At 41.9% G+C, this 18,675-nt stretch overlaps 1 protein-coding gene across 3 annotated transcripts in view; it reads left to right on the top strand.

The window, feature by feature from the left end:
* Positions 1 to 18,202, top strand: part of TAC1 (tachykinin precursor 1) — a 39,810-nt gene extending 21,608 nt beyond the window's left edge. For all 3 annotated transcript variants that reach the window (XM_053265401.1, XM_053265400.1, XM_053265402.1), the window contains exons 3-6: positions 644 to 740; positions 3,530 to 3,553; positions 12,165 to 12,218; positions 17,508 to 18,202. In XM_053265401.1, coding sequence (XP_053121376.1) covers positions 644 to 740; positions 3,530 to 3,553; positions 12,165 to 12,218; positions 17,508 to 17,557 — 225 coding nt within the window. In that variant the 3' untranslated portion in view covers positions 17,558 to 18,202. The remainder of the gene's footprint in view (positions 1 to 643; positions 741 to 3,529; positions 3,554 to 12,164; positions 12,219 to 17,507) is intronic.
* The last annotated feature ends 473 nt before the right edge of the window (positions 18,203 to 18,675 follow it).

Raw genomic sequence — 18,675 nt, 5'->3', positions numbered from 1 at the left:
GCCCTCTTTCCTCCAAGAAGGGTGGCATACATGGTTCTCCCCTTCCCGTTATGCTCATAGCAGTAGGTTAGAAGAAGTGACTGCCCAAGGTCATCCTATAAGCTTAGTGACTGAGTGGGTATTTGAACCTGAGCCGCTCCAGCCCTAGTTTGACAGTAACTATTATACCACATTTTCTCTCCAGTAACTCTGGATCTTCTCTTCTGCCTTTTGCTCTCACTCCCTTCCCCTCTTTCATTTGCTCGCTCTAGAATTCTAGGACTCACAGAATCCTAGAATTCTAGAGTTGGATGGGACCTTGGAGGTCTTCTAGTCAACCCTCTGCTCATTACAAGAAATTGCTAAAGCATCCCTGACAGATGGCAATCCATTCTCTCCTTTGTAAGAGAGAGCCCACCATTGCACAAGGCAGACTGTTCTGCAGCCGTACAGCTCTTACCATTGGGGAAATTCCTGCTAATGGCTAGGCTAAATCTACTTCCCTGTAATTTCAACCCCTCCGATTCTAGTCCTGCCCTCAAGATCAGCAGAGATCAAGTCTGCTCCTTCTTCTCTGTGACTTCCTTTCCGATAGTGGAGGACAAGAATGGAGAAAACTGTCCATCGCATAAACAAAGTGCTCTACTAAATATTTCTATTTCAGGAGGAGCTACCTTTACCCTTTGAACACTTTCTCCAGAGAATTGCCAGGCGACCCAGACCTCAGCAGTTCTATGGCTTAATGGGCAAACGAGATGCTGGTAAGAGCTGTTCTTGGATCTCTCGAATGTAGCTTGACTGACTGATACACAGCAGAATCTTTGCTTAAACTAACAGCTGTTTAGTTATGTCTCCTCTTAATTGGCTCTTTTTAGAAGAAAATGTCTCTTTTTGAAGAAATGTGGCTGCTAACTTTTAACATTTATTAAGCACAAGCAATATGCAAGGTTCTGTATAGAAGTGGCAGGTTGCATTCTCCCCAGAGGGTAGGATTCTAACATGTCCGTGGCAAATGCAAACAGAATCCCCCCCCCATCTTACTCTAACTCCCCTGCGAATTGGGCAAAGAGACACCTTTTAAGTGGTCGTTCTCTTGTATTTAGCAGGAGGATAGCAATTTTTAAAAATTTATTGTTACATTTGTATACTGCCTTTCATTAAACCAATCTCAAGGCGGTTTTCATTACAACAATCTTAAGCAACAATTGTCCCTGTTAATCCCAGCACAACGTCCCCCACATTGGCTCTTTGCTAGTGGTGTGTGTGTGTGTGTGTGTGTGTGTGTGTGTGTGTAGATTGTTAGTCTCTCCATTTTAACTCTGCAGTCCTTAGGGACATATTCCTGGCAGATAAAAGAGCTTTTGTGGGGAAGGGAGAGAAGCAAAAATGGCTTCTCCATTCCCCTTAGCCCATGCAGTACTGTAAGCCAAGTGTTGTGCACAGTTAGTTTACTGGCTCCTTGCAAAGGCAGAGCTCTTCCTCCACCCTCATATGGCTTTACTGCATGTCAGCTACCCACAATAATAACAGGCTCTAACAGGCTCTAACCATAGAGTCAAACAGATTTAAATTCCCTTTTGCTTTGGTTGTTTAGTGAGAGGTGCTGGCATGAGAAGACATTGCTTGAATAAAAGGGATACACACACACAGACACATAAGGGGGATACATATACCTACATACTGTGTATGTATGCATAAATCATATGGTCTTGCTGAATCATGGCCATTGAATAAATGTGCCCATTGATATCAACAGGACATTTTCAAATAAACATGTTTTGGATTAAATCCTAGTACATCATGCAATGTTTGCAAGTTGGACTCTAACTGAAGCATTTGTTCTATAGGAACATAGGAAGCTACCTTCTACCGACTCAGACCCTTGGTCCCTAGCTCAGTATTGTCTACACAGACTGGCAGCAGCTTCTCCAGGGTTGCAGGCATGAGTCTCCCTCAGTCGGAGATGCCAGAGAGGGAACTTTGAACCTTCTGCATGCACATGTGCAGGTGCTCTTCTCAGTGCAGCCTCATCCCCTAAGGGGAATGTCTTACAGTGTTCACCTATAGTCTCTTATTCAAATGCAAACCAAGGAAGATCCTGCTTAGCAATTGATGCTTGCTACCACAGGACCAGCTCTTCTCCCCATACATGTTCAGTCCATGCATTGAGCTGAAGGTAGAACTAGGACCAGTAGCTTACGCACCGTGCAATGAGCTGCACATCCAAAAGGGATGCAAGTGCACTGCTTCTGCGGCAATCGCTAGTCCTTCGACAGCCCAAGTGACAGCCCTATCTTGGAGATGCCAGGGAGGGAACTCAGAACCTTCTGCTCTTCCCAGAGTGGCTCCATCTCCTAAGGGGAATATCTTACAGTGCTCACACATGTAGTCTCCCATTCAAATGCAACCAGGGCAGACCCTGCATAGCAAAGAGAAAAATTCATGCTTGCTACCACAAGACCAGCTTTCTTCCCACCATTTCCTCAGTGGAGATGTTATAGAAATGGGGAAATTAGTTTGCATGTTAGATTTGTTGAGCTTGTAATTTTAAGAATTCTTACACAGTTAGCCTGATCAAATCCATATTGAAGTGGAAATTTGACTCCAAATGTCTTAAGCCAAAATAATACATATTTTTCTTTTTTTTAAAAAAATCCCACTGCCCAGAATAAAACCCCCCCATAAAACTAGTTCCATGAGTCCAAAGACTTACTTGCTTCTCTCAAACAGTAACTCAGCTGCTGAGCTGCTTAGAAACTGTTTCTAAACTGTCCATCCCTTAGATATTATGTGTAGTTCTGTTGTCCTTTTTCAGATGCTTTTTTCTTTTCATACTATGCAAAAACTGAGGCCCCAGTTCGAAGAGGAAGATCATAGTGTGGGGCAGAATGGTTTCTTAACCATTTCCCCACATTCTGCTGGAAATTAGTGGTGCTGGGGGGATGGGGGGGATCACTTTGGCTTTTTTTCCCCCTCCTCAAAAGAAAATATGTTGATTTATAGGATTTTTTAAAAGCTGTAAATAATAATAAATGGCTGCTTGTGATTTTTTTCTGTAGACAAATCAGAAGAAAGGAGAATAACATATATTTTATAACAGATATCTATATTTGTTGGCATGTTTGTATTTGAAAGGCATACAGCACGTAAAATCAGTCTGGGTGTAATGATACCATTGAGATCCTCAGTGAAAATATTATACTCATTTTTCAAAATGATGAGTTCACTCCATCCATTATTTTATTGATGCACATGGCATCAAGAGTGTTTCTTGTGGAAGTATTCAGTGGGGTGGATGGGAATTATATAAAACCATATTCATTTTTAATGGAGCTTCTGCAGGAAATCATCCTGGTGAATTATGCTTGTATTCAGGAGTATTACATGGCCATGAATTATTCAAAAAATAATTAGCACCTTAATTGTTACATTTTGATTGTATTCCATTGATGAACATGTTTTTCTTTCTGTAAAAATGACACAATCAAATGACGTCCCTATTGTTTTAGCAGTTAAGTATAGCTAATATTTGCTTTTGTTGTTGTTCTAGGATATGGCCCACTCTCCCATAAAAGTAAGTTGAAACTGGTTCTATTGTATCATTACTGTATTTAAATATCTATTTATTAAACTAATACTCTACCTTTCTATGGGAAAATGCTGATATAATAAATCTGGTTCCCCCTGTAATTTTCCTGTGCACAGTTAACCACTGATTTGTATTAGGCATGTTTATTAGTTTTATTGTTATCCCAACCTTCCTCCAAGGAGTTTAAAGCAGCATGCTTGGTCTCGCCCCTGTTTTATCCTCATAACAACCCTGTGAGGTGGGTTGGGTTGAGAGAGAATGACAGGCCCAAGGTTGCTCTGTGGGCTTCACAGCTGAGTGGGAATTTGAGCCTGGGTCTCTCAGCTCTTAGTCCAACCATTCTGCCATGCTGGCCTTCAAGGCAACTTACACCCAGGAATGCAACCATACACCTAGTTCTGAAAACATTTGCTCCAAGCCAGCTCCCCCATCATGCACATGAAAATACTGATGTGCATTCAAAGGCTCTGCAAGAGAAGAACTATTCCATTGCCTGTATTGGGAAAACCTATGTAGTTGCCAACAAACCACATTTCCCAACACTAAACAGATCTCTGTGCACCAAGGCCCTTGTCTAGCTAAAACCCATTGTGATTAAATCCCATGGAAAAGAATAGGAATTAATTGTGACTAACTTGTTCCATTGGTCCCAGTCGCAACTCACTTTAGCTGCATTGAGGTAGAACTGTGCCCCAGCGGAGCAATGGATCATGGCCATATTGTGGCAACAGTGGAATTTACAGAGTAGTACATAAAAGCAATAAGTCTGTATTCTGTTTCATAATCACTCAGTGTTACAGCTTTTAAAGTAACTTTGGGAAGAGAACTAATAGCATGGGGGTTATTGATCAAATGACATAGCATGGGCATCTTAGCCCTCTTCAGATGTTTTAAATCCTAAGTGTGAGCACCTCTTGCAAAGGGGGGGGGGAAGCAGGAAGGAAGTCCAACCCCCCACTGTCACTCACCCCCTGTGCCCAACGACCACATTTACAGTGCTGTTAGTCTGAATGGGGTGCCACCATATAGGGATGTGCGAACCGGTTCCGGTTCGGAGGTTCATATCCGAACCGAACCACCCCCGGTTTGGTTTGAACCGGTTCAGACCAGTTTGGATCAGTTCAGACACCTGAAAGTTGGTAGGATGGTAGCTGGCACCCAGGGGTACCTGTCACCCAAACCCCAAAGCAATCGGACACTCGTACGATTTTTTATGAATTTTTGAAAATTATTATTATTATTTTCTCATAGGATATAATGGGACTTGAACCAGGCCATTATTCCTTATTGTGGAGCACCCATGGGTGCCAACAACCATGCAAACCCTGAAGCAATCAGACACCCCTATGATTTTTTATGAATATTTGAAATATTTTTAATTATTTTTCTCATAGAGTATAATGGGACACAAACCAGTCCATATCCCCTATTGTGGAGCACCTAGGGGCACAAAAGCGGGGTGGGTGGTAGACAGATGGGTGCCTACCACCCAAAAAATCCCAAGGCAATTGGACACTCCTCTGATTATTGGTGAATTGTTAAAGTATTTTTTAATTCTGTCTGTCTACCACCCACCCCACTTTTGTGCCCCTAGGTGCTCCACAATAGGGGATATGGACTGGTTCGTGTCCCATTATACTCTATGAGAAAAATAATTAAAAATATTTCAAATATTCATAAAAAATCATAGGGGTGTCTGATTGCTTCAGGGTTTGCATGGTTGTTGGCACCCATGGGTGCTCCACAATAAGGAATAATGGCCTGGTTCAAGTCCCATTATATCCTATGAGAAAATAATAATAATAATTTTCAAAAATTCATAAAAAAATCGTACGAGTGTCCGATTGCTTTGGGGTTTGGGTGACAGGTACCCCTGGGTGCCAGCTACTATCCTACCAATTTTCAGGTGTCCAAACCGATCTGAACTGGTCTGAACTGGTCCGAACCAGTTCGGATCCGAACCGAACCAGGGGGTGGTTCAGACAAAACCAAAACCAAACCACCCCCTCCTGGTTTGGACCCGGTTCGGATCTGAACCGAACTGGGCGAACCGGTTTTGTGCACATCCCTACCACCATAAGCATGATGACCACTGATACTGGAAGCTGCAAACTTGATTGATTTATAATGTCTGAAGAAGGCTCTTGTGGATCATTAATCTTTCCAGTATGAATAGCCTGGAGACATTTTCCTAGGTCCTTGATTGGCAGGGGGAAGCCAGCTGCTGGGGAGAGCATTGGTTCTGGGAGGAATATTGTAATGATACAGATGAGGAGGCAATGGCAAACCCCTCCTGTATTCTACCAAAGAAAACCACAGGGCTCTGTGGGCACCAGGAGTCGAAATCGACATGATGGCATACTTTACCTTTACCTTACAGATGAGGAAAGGAGGAAAATAGGTCTGCAGGCAGGAAGTGAAAAAGGAGGAAAGTAACCTTGCTGGCACCATTTGGAAGGCAACTAAGAAAGGGAGATAAGCTTAGACCTCACTAGCTAGCAAACCTGTTTCTGGATTGTACCACCTCAAACTGCAGGTGGGATCTCATTTGACAGAATACCCTTCCATATGTAAATAAATAAAACTCTGCACATAGATAGCTAGGTGTCGAGGACAAAGGTTCTAGCCTTGCCTTGTCCCTGTCATATTAAATATCTGTGTGCAGGGATGCTGAGCATCCACCCCAGCAGTTTAAAGTGGTACATCCCGGATGAACGCAGCCTTCCCACCCATGAGAACCAGGCCCCATTTTGTGGTGAAGATTGCAGGATCACACAGAAAAGGGTAAAATGGCTACTTGCATATAGAGCTGGGCTGTGTTCCTTGAAGGAGGTGAATAGAAAAGAAAGGAGTATAGGCTATAAGTGGTTCTTCACACATTACAGCACTCCACAAAGGGGATGTACAAATCGCCCCCTTTTGTCAACTCCCAGACTAAGGAAGTGCTGGTGCAGCAAACATGCATGTGCTAGGGCAGGGGGAGGCAATTTTTGTTAATCTCCCCTTTGCTCTGAAATCCAGGGTGCCCCACTAGATTATGTGCCTGGATTTTTTATTTTGGAGTTTAAAAACAACAACCAGCCATGAGGTCCAATCTGGATTGGGACCCCAGCATGACGAAAAGGGTTTTTTAACTCTTTCCTCCCACTCCACAGTCCTGATGAAGGTTTCTCCTCCCTCTGGAAGCTGCTATTTGCGCCCATAGCAGCATCTTCTGGGGATAAATAGTTGCAAGGGCATTTTTGTCAAGACCACAGTATGAGTGGGGGAAAGGTTTAACCCTATTCCCTGTGTCGTGGTCTCAGTCTGGATTGAGGCCTCACACAGCTTCTATTTTAGGGGTGGGGGAACAGACACGTGAAGATATATTTTAATGTAATGCCTGGTTTGACCCACTGATTTTGCCTTTATAGCCCCTGGCTCTTATTTTAGAATTTGCAGACTCTTATATAAAATGCAAGATCATTCCAAAGAATAAAGAGGCACTATAATATGTTTAAAGACACTAATAAATTTTAAAAGTTTAACTTAGAGTACACCAAGTCTGATTTCAGGGCAAATCTAAATCCACAGCTTGAGCTATTCAATATATTTACTATAGCTATAGCATATATCTAGCTATACAATATATGTGCCCTGTATACTCTCTCTATAGGTGTAAGGTAGACAACTGATGCCCCAAGATGTTTTATAAGACAACATAGTGAAAGTATTCGTTGCAATGGGTTTGTTCAGACATCAGAACCTCAGTTAAAGTCTGGTTCTGTGTGATATCCTGAGTCTCGGGAGTGTGCACTCCCCACTCCCACACCCATGTAAACATCTTCCGATTTAGGTTAAAATAAACCAAGATCAGTCATGATGTCTGAACTGATTGATCTCAGTTTATTCTAACTGAGAACTTGAAATAAGCTACAACCTGCAACTCACTTCAGACCTTGGATACAGATTGCAGTTTATTTCAAGTATGTTACTTAGAATAAACCAAGACTGGTCAGTTCAGATTTCATGGCTAATCTTAGTTTATTGTACCCAAAATTGAGTGTAGATGCATGCATAGGGCAGGAGAGGAAGAGAGCAAGCACTCCCAAGCCACAGGGACATCACGCGAGATGGTTGTTTCCACATAATGTCTAAACCAGTCCTATATTTCACCAAAGAAGGAGCATATAAACAAAGACATAGTAAACACAGAGAAGTACATATCTTCCTGAAATTGCCTGAAACATTTAGATCAAATCCAGGAGCTTCAATTTCAAGAAGACTGATGTTTCTTCATAGATTTTTATTTTTATGTTAGCTTTGTATTGCATTGTACAAAAGGTTCACCCAGCTCCTGGATTAAATCCCTGGGATCACCTTTTTGAACAACAATTAAAACATTTTCATCCTGTCCCCTCATCCCGCTATACTTACTGGCTGTTGCCAAAGTTATGATCTGCCAACGAATGCCTCCGCTCTGAATACAAATCTTTCAAATACACAGAGGCCTGAAAGCCTTGCCATTTCTTTGATATTGATTAATAGTTTTAACTTGACAGAAGTCTCTCCAAAGATAGATTTGCTGATGTTTACATCAGAATCACTGGGGGAAAGGGGGGGCTTGAATTTGTCAAGTTAGTCCCCTAAGGAGTGGGAAATTTAGAGCAGCCTTTATAGAATATGTTTCCTTTGGAGGAGAGAACACCAGATACTTTTAATGGCTCTGTAATAATCTGTTGACAAGTGTGTCAGCTGGGCCAGCTTTACAGGGACAAAGCAAGCACACCAACAGGCTGTGGCTTCCATGAAGTGTGGTGAGGTATTTGTTTCAGGCAACAGATTATTGGGATATCAGTGAAGCAACAAGGTACTCACTTTGACAAAAAGGAAAAGGGGGGAAGAGGCACACCAGTGTGTGTGTGGCGGGGGAATTTGGAGCTTTGGCTCAGGTGCACAGGAGCCTTAAGCCACCACTGGGATGTGCTAACACCAAAACATCAGCACCTTGGAATCCAACCATTAATCTCCATCTGCCTCACAATACTGTATTTACCGAAATAGAAAGTGACTCTGAATTTAAGAACACCCCACCCCATATTTCAGGAAAGAACTGGGGGTGGGGTGTCTTGGATTTGGGTAAATATGGTAAGTCTTAGCATCTTTGCCAGTCTAGGCAAAACTAATTTTAGCCTAGCACATAGGTGAGACCCAGGGTACTCTTCAGATCATGAGACAAAAGATTTATTCTTTGGCCAGTTTTTCATTAGTCTATTGTCCAATCATATCAAAATCTAAACGGAGGGCCACTTTGCCTAAAGGATAGGTTGGCCCATAGCAGTACACAACACCTTTCATAAACCAGTCCTGTGATGATCGTCGCCCACGATGATCACTGCACTCGTGACTCCTGGCAGTAAAGCTTCGCCACCCACAAACAATGTATGTGTTAATCTGAGAAGAAATGGGAAAGGAGAGAGCCAGGGCAGGAGGAGAGCTGGAAGGAAGAACAGGCAGCAGCAGGCAAGGAAACAACAAAAACTGTTGCCGCTAACCAAACGCACCTCAAAATCATCCCATGCCGTGAAGCAACCTTGCGATTTTGTGTCTGTGTGCAAGGAAATGCTGTGACTATGATTAGGACTGACTGTCTTCCCAATGATGAAGAAGCGAGGCTGGGGATGGGATAAAGGATGCTGGCTTGGGAGGGAAGCCTGCATGTTGAGGCATGCTGTTGGTGCTCCAATGCTTGCCGTGTGCCTGGAACTTCTTCCTTTTTTAAAATTTTATTACTTAAATTTATATCCTGTTCTTCCTCCAAGGAGGAAAAATGGTGTACATGATTATGTTTGTCCTCACAACAATCCCGTGAGGTAGGTTAGGTGAGGCTCAGGGCTCAGGGCTCAACAGGGATTTGGACTTGGGTCTCCCCCCAGTCCTAATCCGGCACTCTAACCACTACACCACACTGGCCTGTCATCTTAAATCTAGGATGTCTGTTTTAACCTGGAGGCTTTTCAAAGATCAAGTGTGGGTGGGCAAGATAATGGGAATGAAGGTGAAAGCTAAATAGATAATATAACCACCTAGCCTTTGGAGTCAGGCGGTATAATAAATAAATAAATAAATAAATAAATAAATAAATAAATAATCCGGGACCCTCCTTCAGAATGCTCTCTCACCAACAGGGCTCAGCCCCAGAACACAACAAAAATATTTCATAAAGCATAAGGGGTCACCAAGAATGCACTTTTCAGCCCTCGGCATCTAGTAACCACAGTTACTCTTTAATCTTTAGTTTCAGGGGAACAACCTTGGAAGGGGAGGCATGACAGAAGTGTGTAAAATGATCAATAGTGTGCATCAAGTAGATAGAGGGACATTCTTTAAAAATAATGCAACTTCCCATTTGCAAGGAAATGTATTGAATGGTTGACATCCAGACTTGGCACCAGCCAGGTGTACTAAGTCAGGAGCTTGTGTTCCAGACTTGTGTTGTGGGAGTGCAAGCATGGTTGCACTTGTGCAAGAAGATGACACACCTCCTGCTGTGAACCCTTTTTCTCATATGTTCTCCTGTGAACGTTGGTTCACAAGCAGAGTTTCCAGCATCCCCACGACATCATGCCACTCCACAACCATCTTGCAGTAGCGCAACTTTGTTGTTTAGTGTTAGTGTAGCAACCAGTTAGTCCCGTGTTAGTCTAGCAGCCTGTAGGTTCAGGACAGGAGGTACTTCTTCACACCATGCGCCACAATATGTGATGATGGAAATTTGATCAGGTGGTTTTGAAACGAGGTTGGGAGTGGGGGGGACATGGAGGGGAAATCTGTCAGTGGTTATTAGGAATGAGAACTAAATGGAACTTCCATGTGCAGTGGCAGTCTACCTCTTGATACCAGGTGCCAGAGGATTGCTTGCGAGTTTCCAACTGGTTGGCCACTGTTGTGTCGGGGGGTGGGGAATGCAGGACAAGATGGCCTTTTGGGTCTGATTAGCAGGAATCTGCCTATGTTCTTATTTTACTAAGAGGGGGAGAGAGGCAGCGGCAGAACTGAAAGAACTGGTGAGACAGACAGACAGGTAAATGGCTGGCAAAGGAGACAGAGCATGAGAGAGACAGTCAGGTGGCCGCATGTGAAAGAAAAACAGGGTACGTGCATCTGCATTGTGACCAAAGTTTGTGTAGCTGATAGGGCTGTGCATGGGCCAAATTACTGGCCCAATCCTGGCCGTTCTTGCATCATGCTCAAAATGCAGAGGGTAGTCAGGATGGCATCGAGCTGAAAATAGCTATTGGCTCGATGCAGCTGAGCTGGATAGGGAGAGGAGTATATCATAAATGGAGAGCTGGCCTTCCACGAAGAAAACTACTGCCAAGAAGGCAGTAAAATCACTGCCTTTTCTTCCACTTTGCGCCCAGTGTTATTATGTTGCATCTGTTTCCTGGTGTATTATGTGGGGTGGGGGGGGATGACAGCACCCTCTAACTATAGGGTGAAGACTTCCCCCACCTCCTCCAGTAATGCTCCAGGAAAAGGACATGGCATCATGATGTTGCTTCCGGCCCTGGAGCTTATTCAGACAGCAGGCTTTTCCACGGATTTACCATAAGGCTTTACTGAGAGTTTGGGGCATAACAGATACTGCGGCACACAAGGAGGATTTTTTTTTTTTTACCCCAACATAAATCAGGCTACGTTGCAATATGGAGGGAAACCCCTGAATCGTGTGTGAAGTGCTCTCTGAAATATCATACAGACTTCGGGGTAAATTTGGCCGATATGTGAACACACACACACACCCTTCAAAAGTAAAGTTGCAGTAAAGACACTGTCTGAAAATGCTCCTGGTGCATTCTAGGGAGCAAAGATGGAGGTAAAGGTGATAATTTAAATTGCTGCCACCGTCGTTGCCTTCTTGGCAGCTGCTTTCTTCCTGGAAGACCGGCTCTTCTTTAAAGGTCAGCCTCAAACCCCCCCTACACACTGAATCCTCCTATAGATTTGATGTAATGCTGATACTATGCAGCATTGCATCAAATCTATTGCCATTATCAGAGGAATTTTTCTCCAGAATGCTTTCCAGAGAAAAATGGAATAGGGCTTGCATTGCCTCAGAACCGATTATCCCTCTGATGTGATACATGCATAGCCCTAGTCTCTAAAAACCCATATGCCTGCAAAGTATTTCTGGATTGGGATGATTGACTCTGAGATATAAGGAATGATTACAGAAGCGAAACAAAAAAAAATCCAAGATATTCTGCAAGAAAGACCTCTGCCAAGATGTGCCTGTGTAAGTGTTCTCTCACTAGAGAAAATTAGAGCTCAGCTATGCATTTCAACCATTGGTAATGACTCAGGGATCACAATTTGACTGTTAACCAAAGTAATTTTAAGCCACTGAAAATTAGCAGTGATTTGATCAGGATACAGAGTAGAGCTTGTAAAACTGAACAAAGGTACTTTCATCTTTACTTGTTCTAGAACTAAGCAAGGTAGCAAATGTAGCCAGTAAGTGGAGTCTCTCAACTGCATATTCATCCTGAAAACACACTACCATAGAAAAGGCATATTTCATATGTATTTAAACACCCCCAAATATATTTTTCAGGACATAAAACAGACTCATTTGTTGGACTCATGGGCAAAAGATCTTTAAATTCTGGTATGTATGAATTGCAGCTAAGACGAGAAGCACAGCCTCTTTCCTCTACCAGTTTTCTTTTTCTTTTTAAAGTGTTTTGATAACATGCTTGTTACAAGGAAAGGAAAGGTGGTTCTTTCAGTGCTAATAGACTCAGCACGATGCAGACTGTTCCTTCTCCCTATGGCCTCATGGCTCTTTTATGCCAGTTCCCCTGTCTCTTCCTCAACAGGCACAGCTTCCCACCCCACCAATGCAGTCACTTCTTGTTTCTGCTTTCACCAGCAATATGGAAGGTGCTGCCTCAGTGGCATCACAGGCTTAGTAGTATGCATGCCAGTAGCAAGCCAGGTTAATATTGTTAGACTTCCTGTTCGTCTATGTAACTCTAGAAGAATGGCTTAGTCTATGTTAAAGACAGACTATGTTAAAGATAAACATGCTCTTCTAAAGTAAGCTCAAAATTAAGATAAAATATTTACCTGAATAGAAGGAGACTCTGAATGTAAGACAATGTCTTAAAAGATAGGTTAAATAGGTTAAAGATAGGTTAAATAAAGGTTTTACCTGTTTTTACCCCCAAAGAGAACTCTGAATCTAAGAAAACTGCCCCCACAACAAATATTTAACAGGAAAGAACTTGGTGGGGGGATGTCTTAGATTCAGGTAAATACAGTAATATTTTTGCTGTTGCTAGTTTGCTATAATAATAATAAACTTTATTTGTTAGCCATCCCATAACAATATTATTTATTTATTTATTTAATACATTTATATACCACCCAAAACGCAAGTATTTTTTTTAAAAAATATGAAAACTCTTTTTTTTAACCCAAGCCTTCTCAGGTTTTTAAAACACTGCTCGTTAATTTTATGGTTTTTAAATTATTGTATTGTTTTAACTTTTATATGTGTTTTAATTGTTGTTAGCCACCCAGAGACTTAAGTTTGGGCAGGGTATAAATTTAATAGATAGATAGATAATAAGTTCTCTGGGTGGTTTACAGGACAATAAAAACAGCCAATAAAAGATTAACACATTTCAACAATTAAAATTAAAAAGTTAAAACTATTAAAACACAATTAAAACAGTATCTAATTAAAAGCCTGGGTGAACAAATGCATCTTCACTGCCCTTTTAAAAGTTGTAAGAGATGGGGAGGCTCTTAATTCAGCAGGAAGTGTGTTCCAGAGCCTCGGGCCAGCAATGGAGAAGGCCCATCCCCAAGTAGCCACCAGATGAGCTGGAGGGAATATGACATAAGAGGGGATATGACATAATTGCATTAATTTCATCAAATATCAGAGGGGATATGACATAATTTCTAGCAGAGTGCCTGTACAGCGGAGCCCAACCCGTGAAAGAGGTGCTAATTCAAATAACTTTAAGAGCCTTATGTACAAACCCTCTTGGAGTCCACTAGCTTTCGCTACAATCCATAGTATTGTGTAAAATGTTGCTATTTAATGTTTGTCCTCTGGGCGGCTTACAACACAACATTAAAACATGAGATGAAAACACACATTAAATCACAACGGACCAAAGCAGGTGGGGGGATACAAAATACAATACAAAAACAATTTTAAAAGACATTTTTAAATCAGTTTGCTATAGTTTCATTTACAAATTTAAAATGTGATGGGCTGGTAGTGTCCATCAGGCATGTCTCAAGCTACAGTAACAGACACACACAAGTATGATTGATTTAAATGTGTTCCAATGACTATGTAAATATTTTAAATGAGCATTATCTGCTGTTTCCTTAAGTGGATTTGGAAGCCAAATCATCTAATACCCTTTGAAATTGTTTAAGTATGCCCTGGAAACTGTTTTCTGAAATTACAATGGTCAATTACTTTATTTTCAACCCAGCAGTATTCACAGCTGCAATATTATGTCTATATCCTATTTAGCTTTACAAATTGCTATGAATCATGAACAATTGAGTGAAGAATTTATCTCTGAGAGGACTATGCATTAACTGCTCATGCATTTGTAGATACCACCAATTGACAAATTCAAGCTTGCATTGGGATTCAATTTCTATTGCCATCTTATGTCTGAAAATACAAGAAGCACAAATAACCATGGTTTTTATATCTTATTATTTCAAAATTGCTGTAATGGATAGAATAATTTCCAGGTAGTTCCCTCAAGTGAGTATGAACAATAGCGATACATCACTGCACTCAGCAACTGAAATATGTCAGTATGAGATGCTGAATTTCAATCTTTGTTGCTTTTCTATTTGATATGGGTGAAATCCATGGAGCCTGGTGAATTGAAGACAGATCTATAGATCTAACTATAGAAATTGTCTTCTGTCATTAGCAGAAATATTCTGCTCCAAGTGCACAGAAATTAAGATTGCATCTTTGTGTGATGCAAACAATGCAGTTTGGAAACTGAATTGAATTGAACTCTTTGAATGTGTGTGTGTGTGTGTGTGTGTGTGTGTATAAACTTTTTTAAGGTTGAAGTACAGTCTGCTCACTCCAGAGTAATGCTTTTAAATACAATGGAACTGCTTTAAAGCATGTAAGTTGACTTATAACCTAGCTCCTCCAAGTTCATGGAGCTAAGTCAGAGCACTGGTATCGGTATCTTTCTGGAAAGCTTCTAACCTGACAGGAAAAGAGACCTTCGAGACCTCCTTTCTAAGTGGTATCATATGAACATGCGAGCTCTCATAATATTGTATGGACAATGGAAAGCAATGGATAACATATAATGTTTTCTAGGTGTATTGGACAGCGTTCTCTTTCTCAGTAAAATACGTTCTAACCCCAAGTCCTGACACTGTTAGGACCATAGAAAATATAGGATCTGGGCCAGTTCTACCTGAGAGAGATGGTGGAACATCTGTTCAGTCTGCATCTAGTGGAGCAGACAGCAACTCATAGTGGTGAACTTCTAAGCTGGCAACAGTCTGGCCACATGGTCTTGGTCTTCCATTCAGAGAATCTCTGGTGGCATTCTGTTACTTTCTTGTGCATTTATTTATTTATGTATTTATTTATACAACACCCCAAACTTCTGTCTCTGGGCAGTTCATAATAAATAAAACAAGAATTAAAACCTTAAAACAATTTAAACCACGGTTCTTGTTAAAAGTGTGGGTAAATTAATGTTTCTTTAAAGACTTTTTAAAAGCTGCCAGAGATGAGGAGGCTCTTATTTCAGCAGGAAGCGCATGCCAGAGTTTCAGGGTGACAACAGAGAAGGCCCATCCCTGAGGAGCCTCCAGACAGACTGGTGGCAAGCATAGACAGACCTCTTCAGGTTATCTCAATGGGTGATGGTGCTCATAGTGAAGGAGACGTTCACTTAAATAAATTTAGACAACAAGACCATGGCTATTGGACAGTCCAAAACAAAGCAATGAACATGCAGGGAAGTATTGTCTATAATTCTCTGTCATGTTCATAACTGTAGAAGTAATTTTGCGATCAAAGCTTAGTATACACATCTAGTACACACACCAAAACTCATCTCCATGCCACTCTTGTCTCCTCTGCCCCTGCTCAACTATTACTCAGCTCTCTTGGTACACATGTGCTTCTCCTATTACCCTTTCACAGAGCTATTCATTTGGCTTTTGATTGGGACTGCATGATTGCAAAATGCTACCTCATGGGGTCACTCAGGATGCATCTCATTAAGAGGAACATCATTGTGAGGACCTAACCAATGGGAGCGGGGTTAGGAAGCAGCTCCTAGAGGTGGAAATTTGGAGTCAAAAACTGGCAGTAAAAGTGGGCCCTTGCCTGTTGCCCCACTGCTCTAACAGTTCCAAACACGTTTGCCTTCCTGAGCGGTGTATGTGGTATTTGGCTGTCCCACTAGTTCCCTATCTGAGATTCTATTATTTATTTATTTAGTACATTTATATACTGCCAGAGGCGCTCTTACCCCCAGACCATACGGTCCCAGCCCATGGCCTCCAAGGTCCAGGGGGGCCTTGCCACCACGAGCCTCCCCACCACTGTGACCCCCCATGCTGCCACCACCGCAAGGCTGAACTGCCGATCTTTGCAAATATTCTAGCCACCATGTGTGCGGCTGGGGGGTGAGCCTGAGCAGGCCTCCCCCTGTGGTGGTGGTGGGCGGAGCAGAGCAACCACTGGACTGACTGTCCGCTCAAGGGTCGCTGAGGTGGACGGTCAGCCCAGCGGCTGCTCCTGCTCTGCCCACTGCCACAGGGGAGGCCTGCTCAGACTCACCCTCATCCTCTGGCTGTGCACATGGTGGCTAGAATACTTGCAAAGATCAGCAGTTTGGCCTTGTGGCAGCGGCACCAGCAGCGGGGCTCGCGGAAGCAGGGGGTCTTGCAGTGGCAGGGGGGCTCATGGCGGGGGCAGTCCGGGTGCCCAAATTACCTAGGTGCACCACTGTATACTGCCCGATACAAAAGAGTCCCTGGGCGGCTACAACTTGTGACCTTGAATAGTTGTCCATCATTCAATTTCTTCATGTTGTAGATTGCAGATCTCCTTAAGATTACTTGGAGAATTATTGAAATCCATGAGCATTTCCCCCCTGGCCTCTCTTGTCAGGGCAGTTTCTGTTTCAAGAGGGACTGTACCACCGTCAAGGGAGCAAAGATGGCAAGCCAATCCTGAACAGTTGACCAGAAGATCCTGGTGCAAAGGCCAGAAGAGTTTGACACATTGTGTAACAGATTGCACAACAGGTTGGGTGAAGCACCACAATTTTCCACATCCCTGCAAACTTCATAAGTGTGTTCTGTACAACATCTCGTATTGTGCTAGCACAGTTGGGAAGTGATGATGAAAACCCCTGCTAACTTGGCAAAGAGGCACCTTTTTAATGTGGTGATTCTCTTTATTTAGCAGGGGGAGAGTAACTGGCCCTACCCACTGCCAGCACAGTACCTCCAGTGACGGTTGCTGGTTTCTATCTTATGGGGTTTCTTTTTAGATTGTGAGCCCTTTAGGGACAGGGATCCATCTTATTTATTTCTCTATGTAAACCGCTTTGGAAACTTTTGTTGAAAAGCGGTATATAAATTTTTTTGTTGTCTGTTGTTTGTTGATACAACCTCAGGATGTCAGTCTTTCTTGTTCTTATGGAGCAAGACTATTTAGCATATTATGCAAAGGAGGAACGAGCTCTAATACCTGGGTCTCTAGCTGCCATGAAAATATCAATTTCAGCAGGAATTGGGTACTTCCATTTTACTGGATTGCACTGTATGTTTCCAAACTCTTTGATCACTATGAGCATTCATATGTGCATGGCATTCAATTAATGCTTCACGTTGTGGTGTTCTTTTGTTTCCCTCCCAGGATCTTCTGAATGGAACACAGCACAGATGTACGAAAGAAGACGTAAATGAGCCAGCCCTGCCCATTATTTATTGATCTCCGTTTGTTGAAATGGCCAAGCTCGTGTAATATAAAATAGCCATTGTAAGGAATAATTATTTATTTAATACTGTTCAGGGTTTTTTCCTTTCTTTTAATTTTTTTCTTTTTGAGTTGTAAATTCAACAAAAATGTTTGTTTTTTTAAATTGTGGCCTCGATATATGCGGTATACAGGTAGGTGGTGGATTCAACTATGACAACTCCATATGGAAGATAGAAATCAATGGTGTTTCACAACAAAGCACATTATTTGGTATGGTCTGTGAAAGAGATGTTCACCAAAAATTAAAAAAATTAAAAGTGGTAAAGAAATAACAAATCTTATGTTAATTTAAAGCAATCATATTGGCTTCACTACCAACGCCAACTTGATCTGGTGTCTAGTGCCTCAATTTGTGTTCATAGCAAAAAAAAAAAAAAGTACTGTAATTTCTGTAGCCAAAATATATTTGTATCATTGCAGCATGGATTTGTTTTTGTTTTTGTGCCTACATATATATTTTAAAAAGAAAGACTTAAATGTGAACCTAGAAGTCTTCATTTTGTTGTCTGGCATTTCCCAACAGTTAACACTTTAAATAAAAATGAAATCTGCTCTGGGGATTTTGCAACATACATTCTGTGGGTGGATGTAATTATTTGAAGCAGAAAGGCCTGTGATGAACAAAGAAACAGAATTGGTATGTGAGGGGTGAGGAATGACATAACAGAGGTGTTTTCTCATATCTCTTGATGCTGTTGTATGGATTCAATTCCATAGTGTAGGAAGCTAATGCCCAAGATTTAGTTCATTAAATTAGAAGCATGAAGGCTCAGAGTTACAAGAAGCTTCACCTTGGGTGCTGAACATTGCTAAGATTTCTCATTTTGAAAATAAAAGCATTTTTAACATGCTCAGAGGTACTATTCAGTTAGCCTTCAGAGGTAGGAAACACTCTCGGTTAATACACAGTTGTGGAATATATGAGTTGTGGCTGTAGTATTGAATTTCATGAATAGATTACAGTACTGAGCTCTGTTCTGGATTAAGCGAGGAATTTTTAATCATAGCAAATTTCACATAAATTGGGGTGCACAACTGAAATCTC

This window comes from Hemicordylus capensis, chromosome 6 (assembly GCF_027244095.1).
Source record: "Hemicordylus capensis ecotype Gifberg chromosome 6, rHemCap1.1.pri, whole genome shotgun sequence".
Lineage (NCBI taxonomy): Eukaryota > Metazoa > Chordata > Lepidosauria > Squamata > Cordylidae > Hemicordylus > Hemicordylus capensis.
This window is presented reverse-complemented; position numbering and strand designations above follow the sequence as displayed.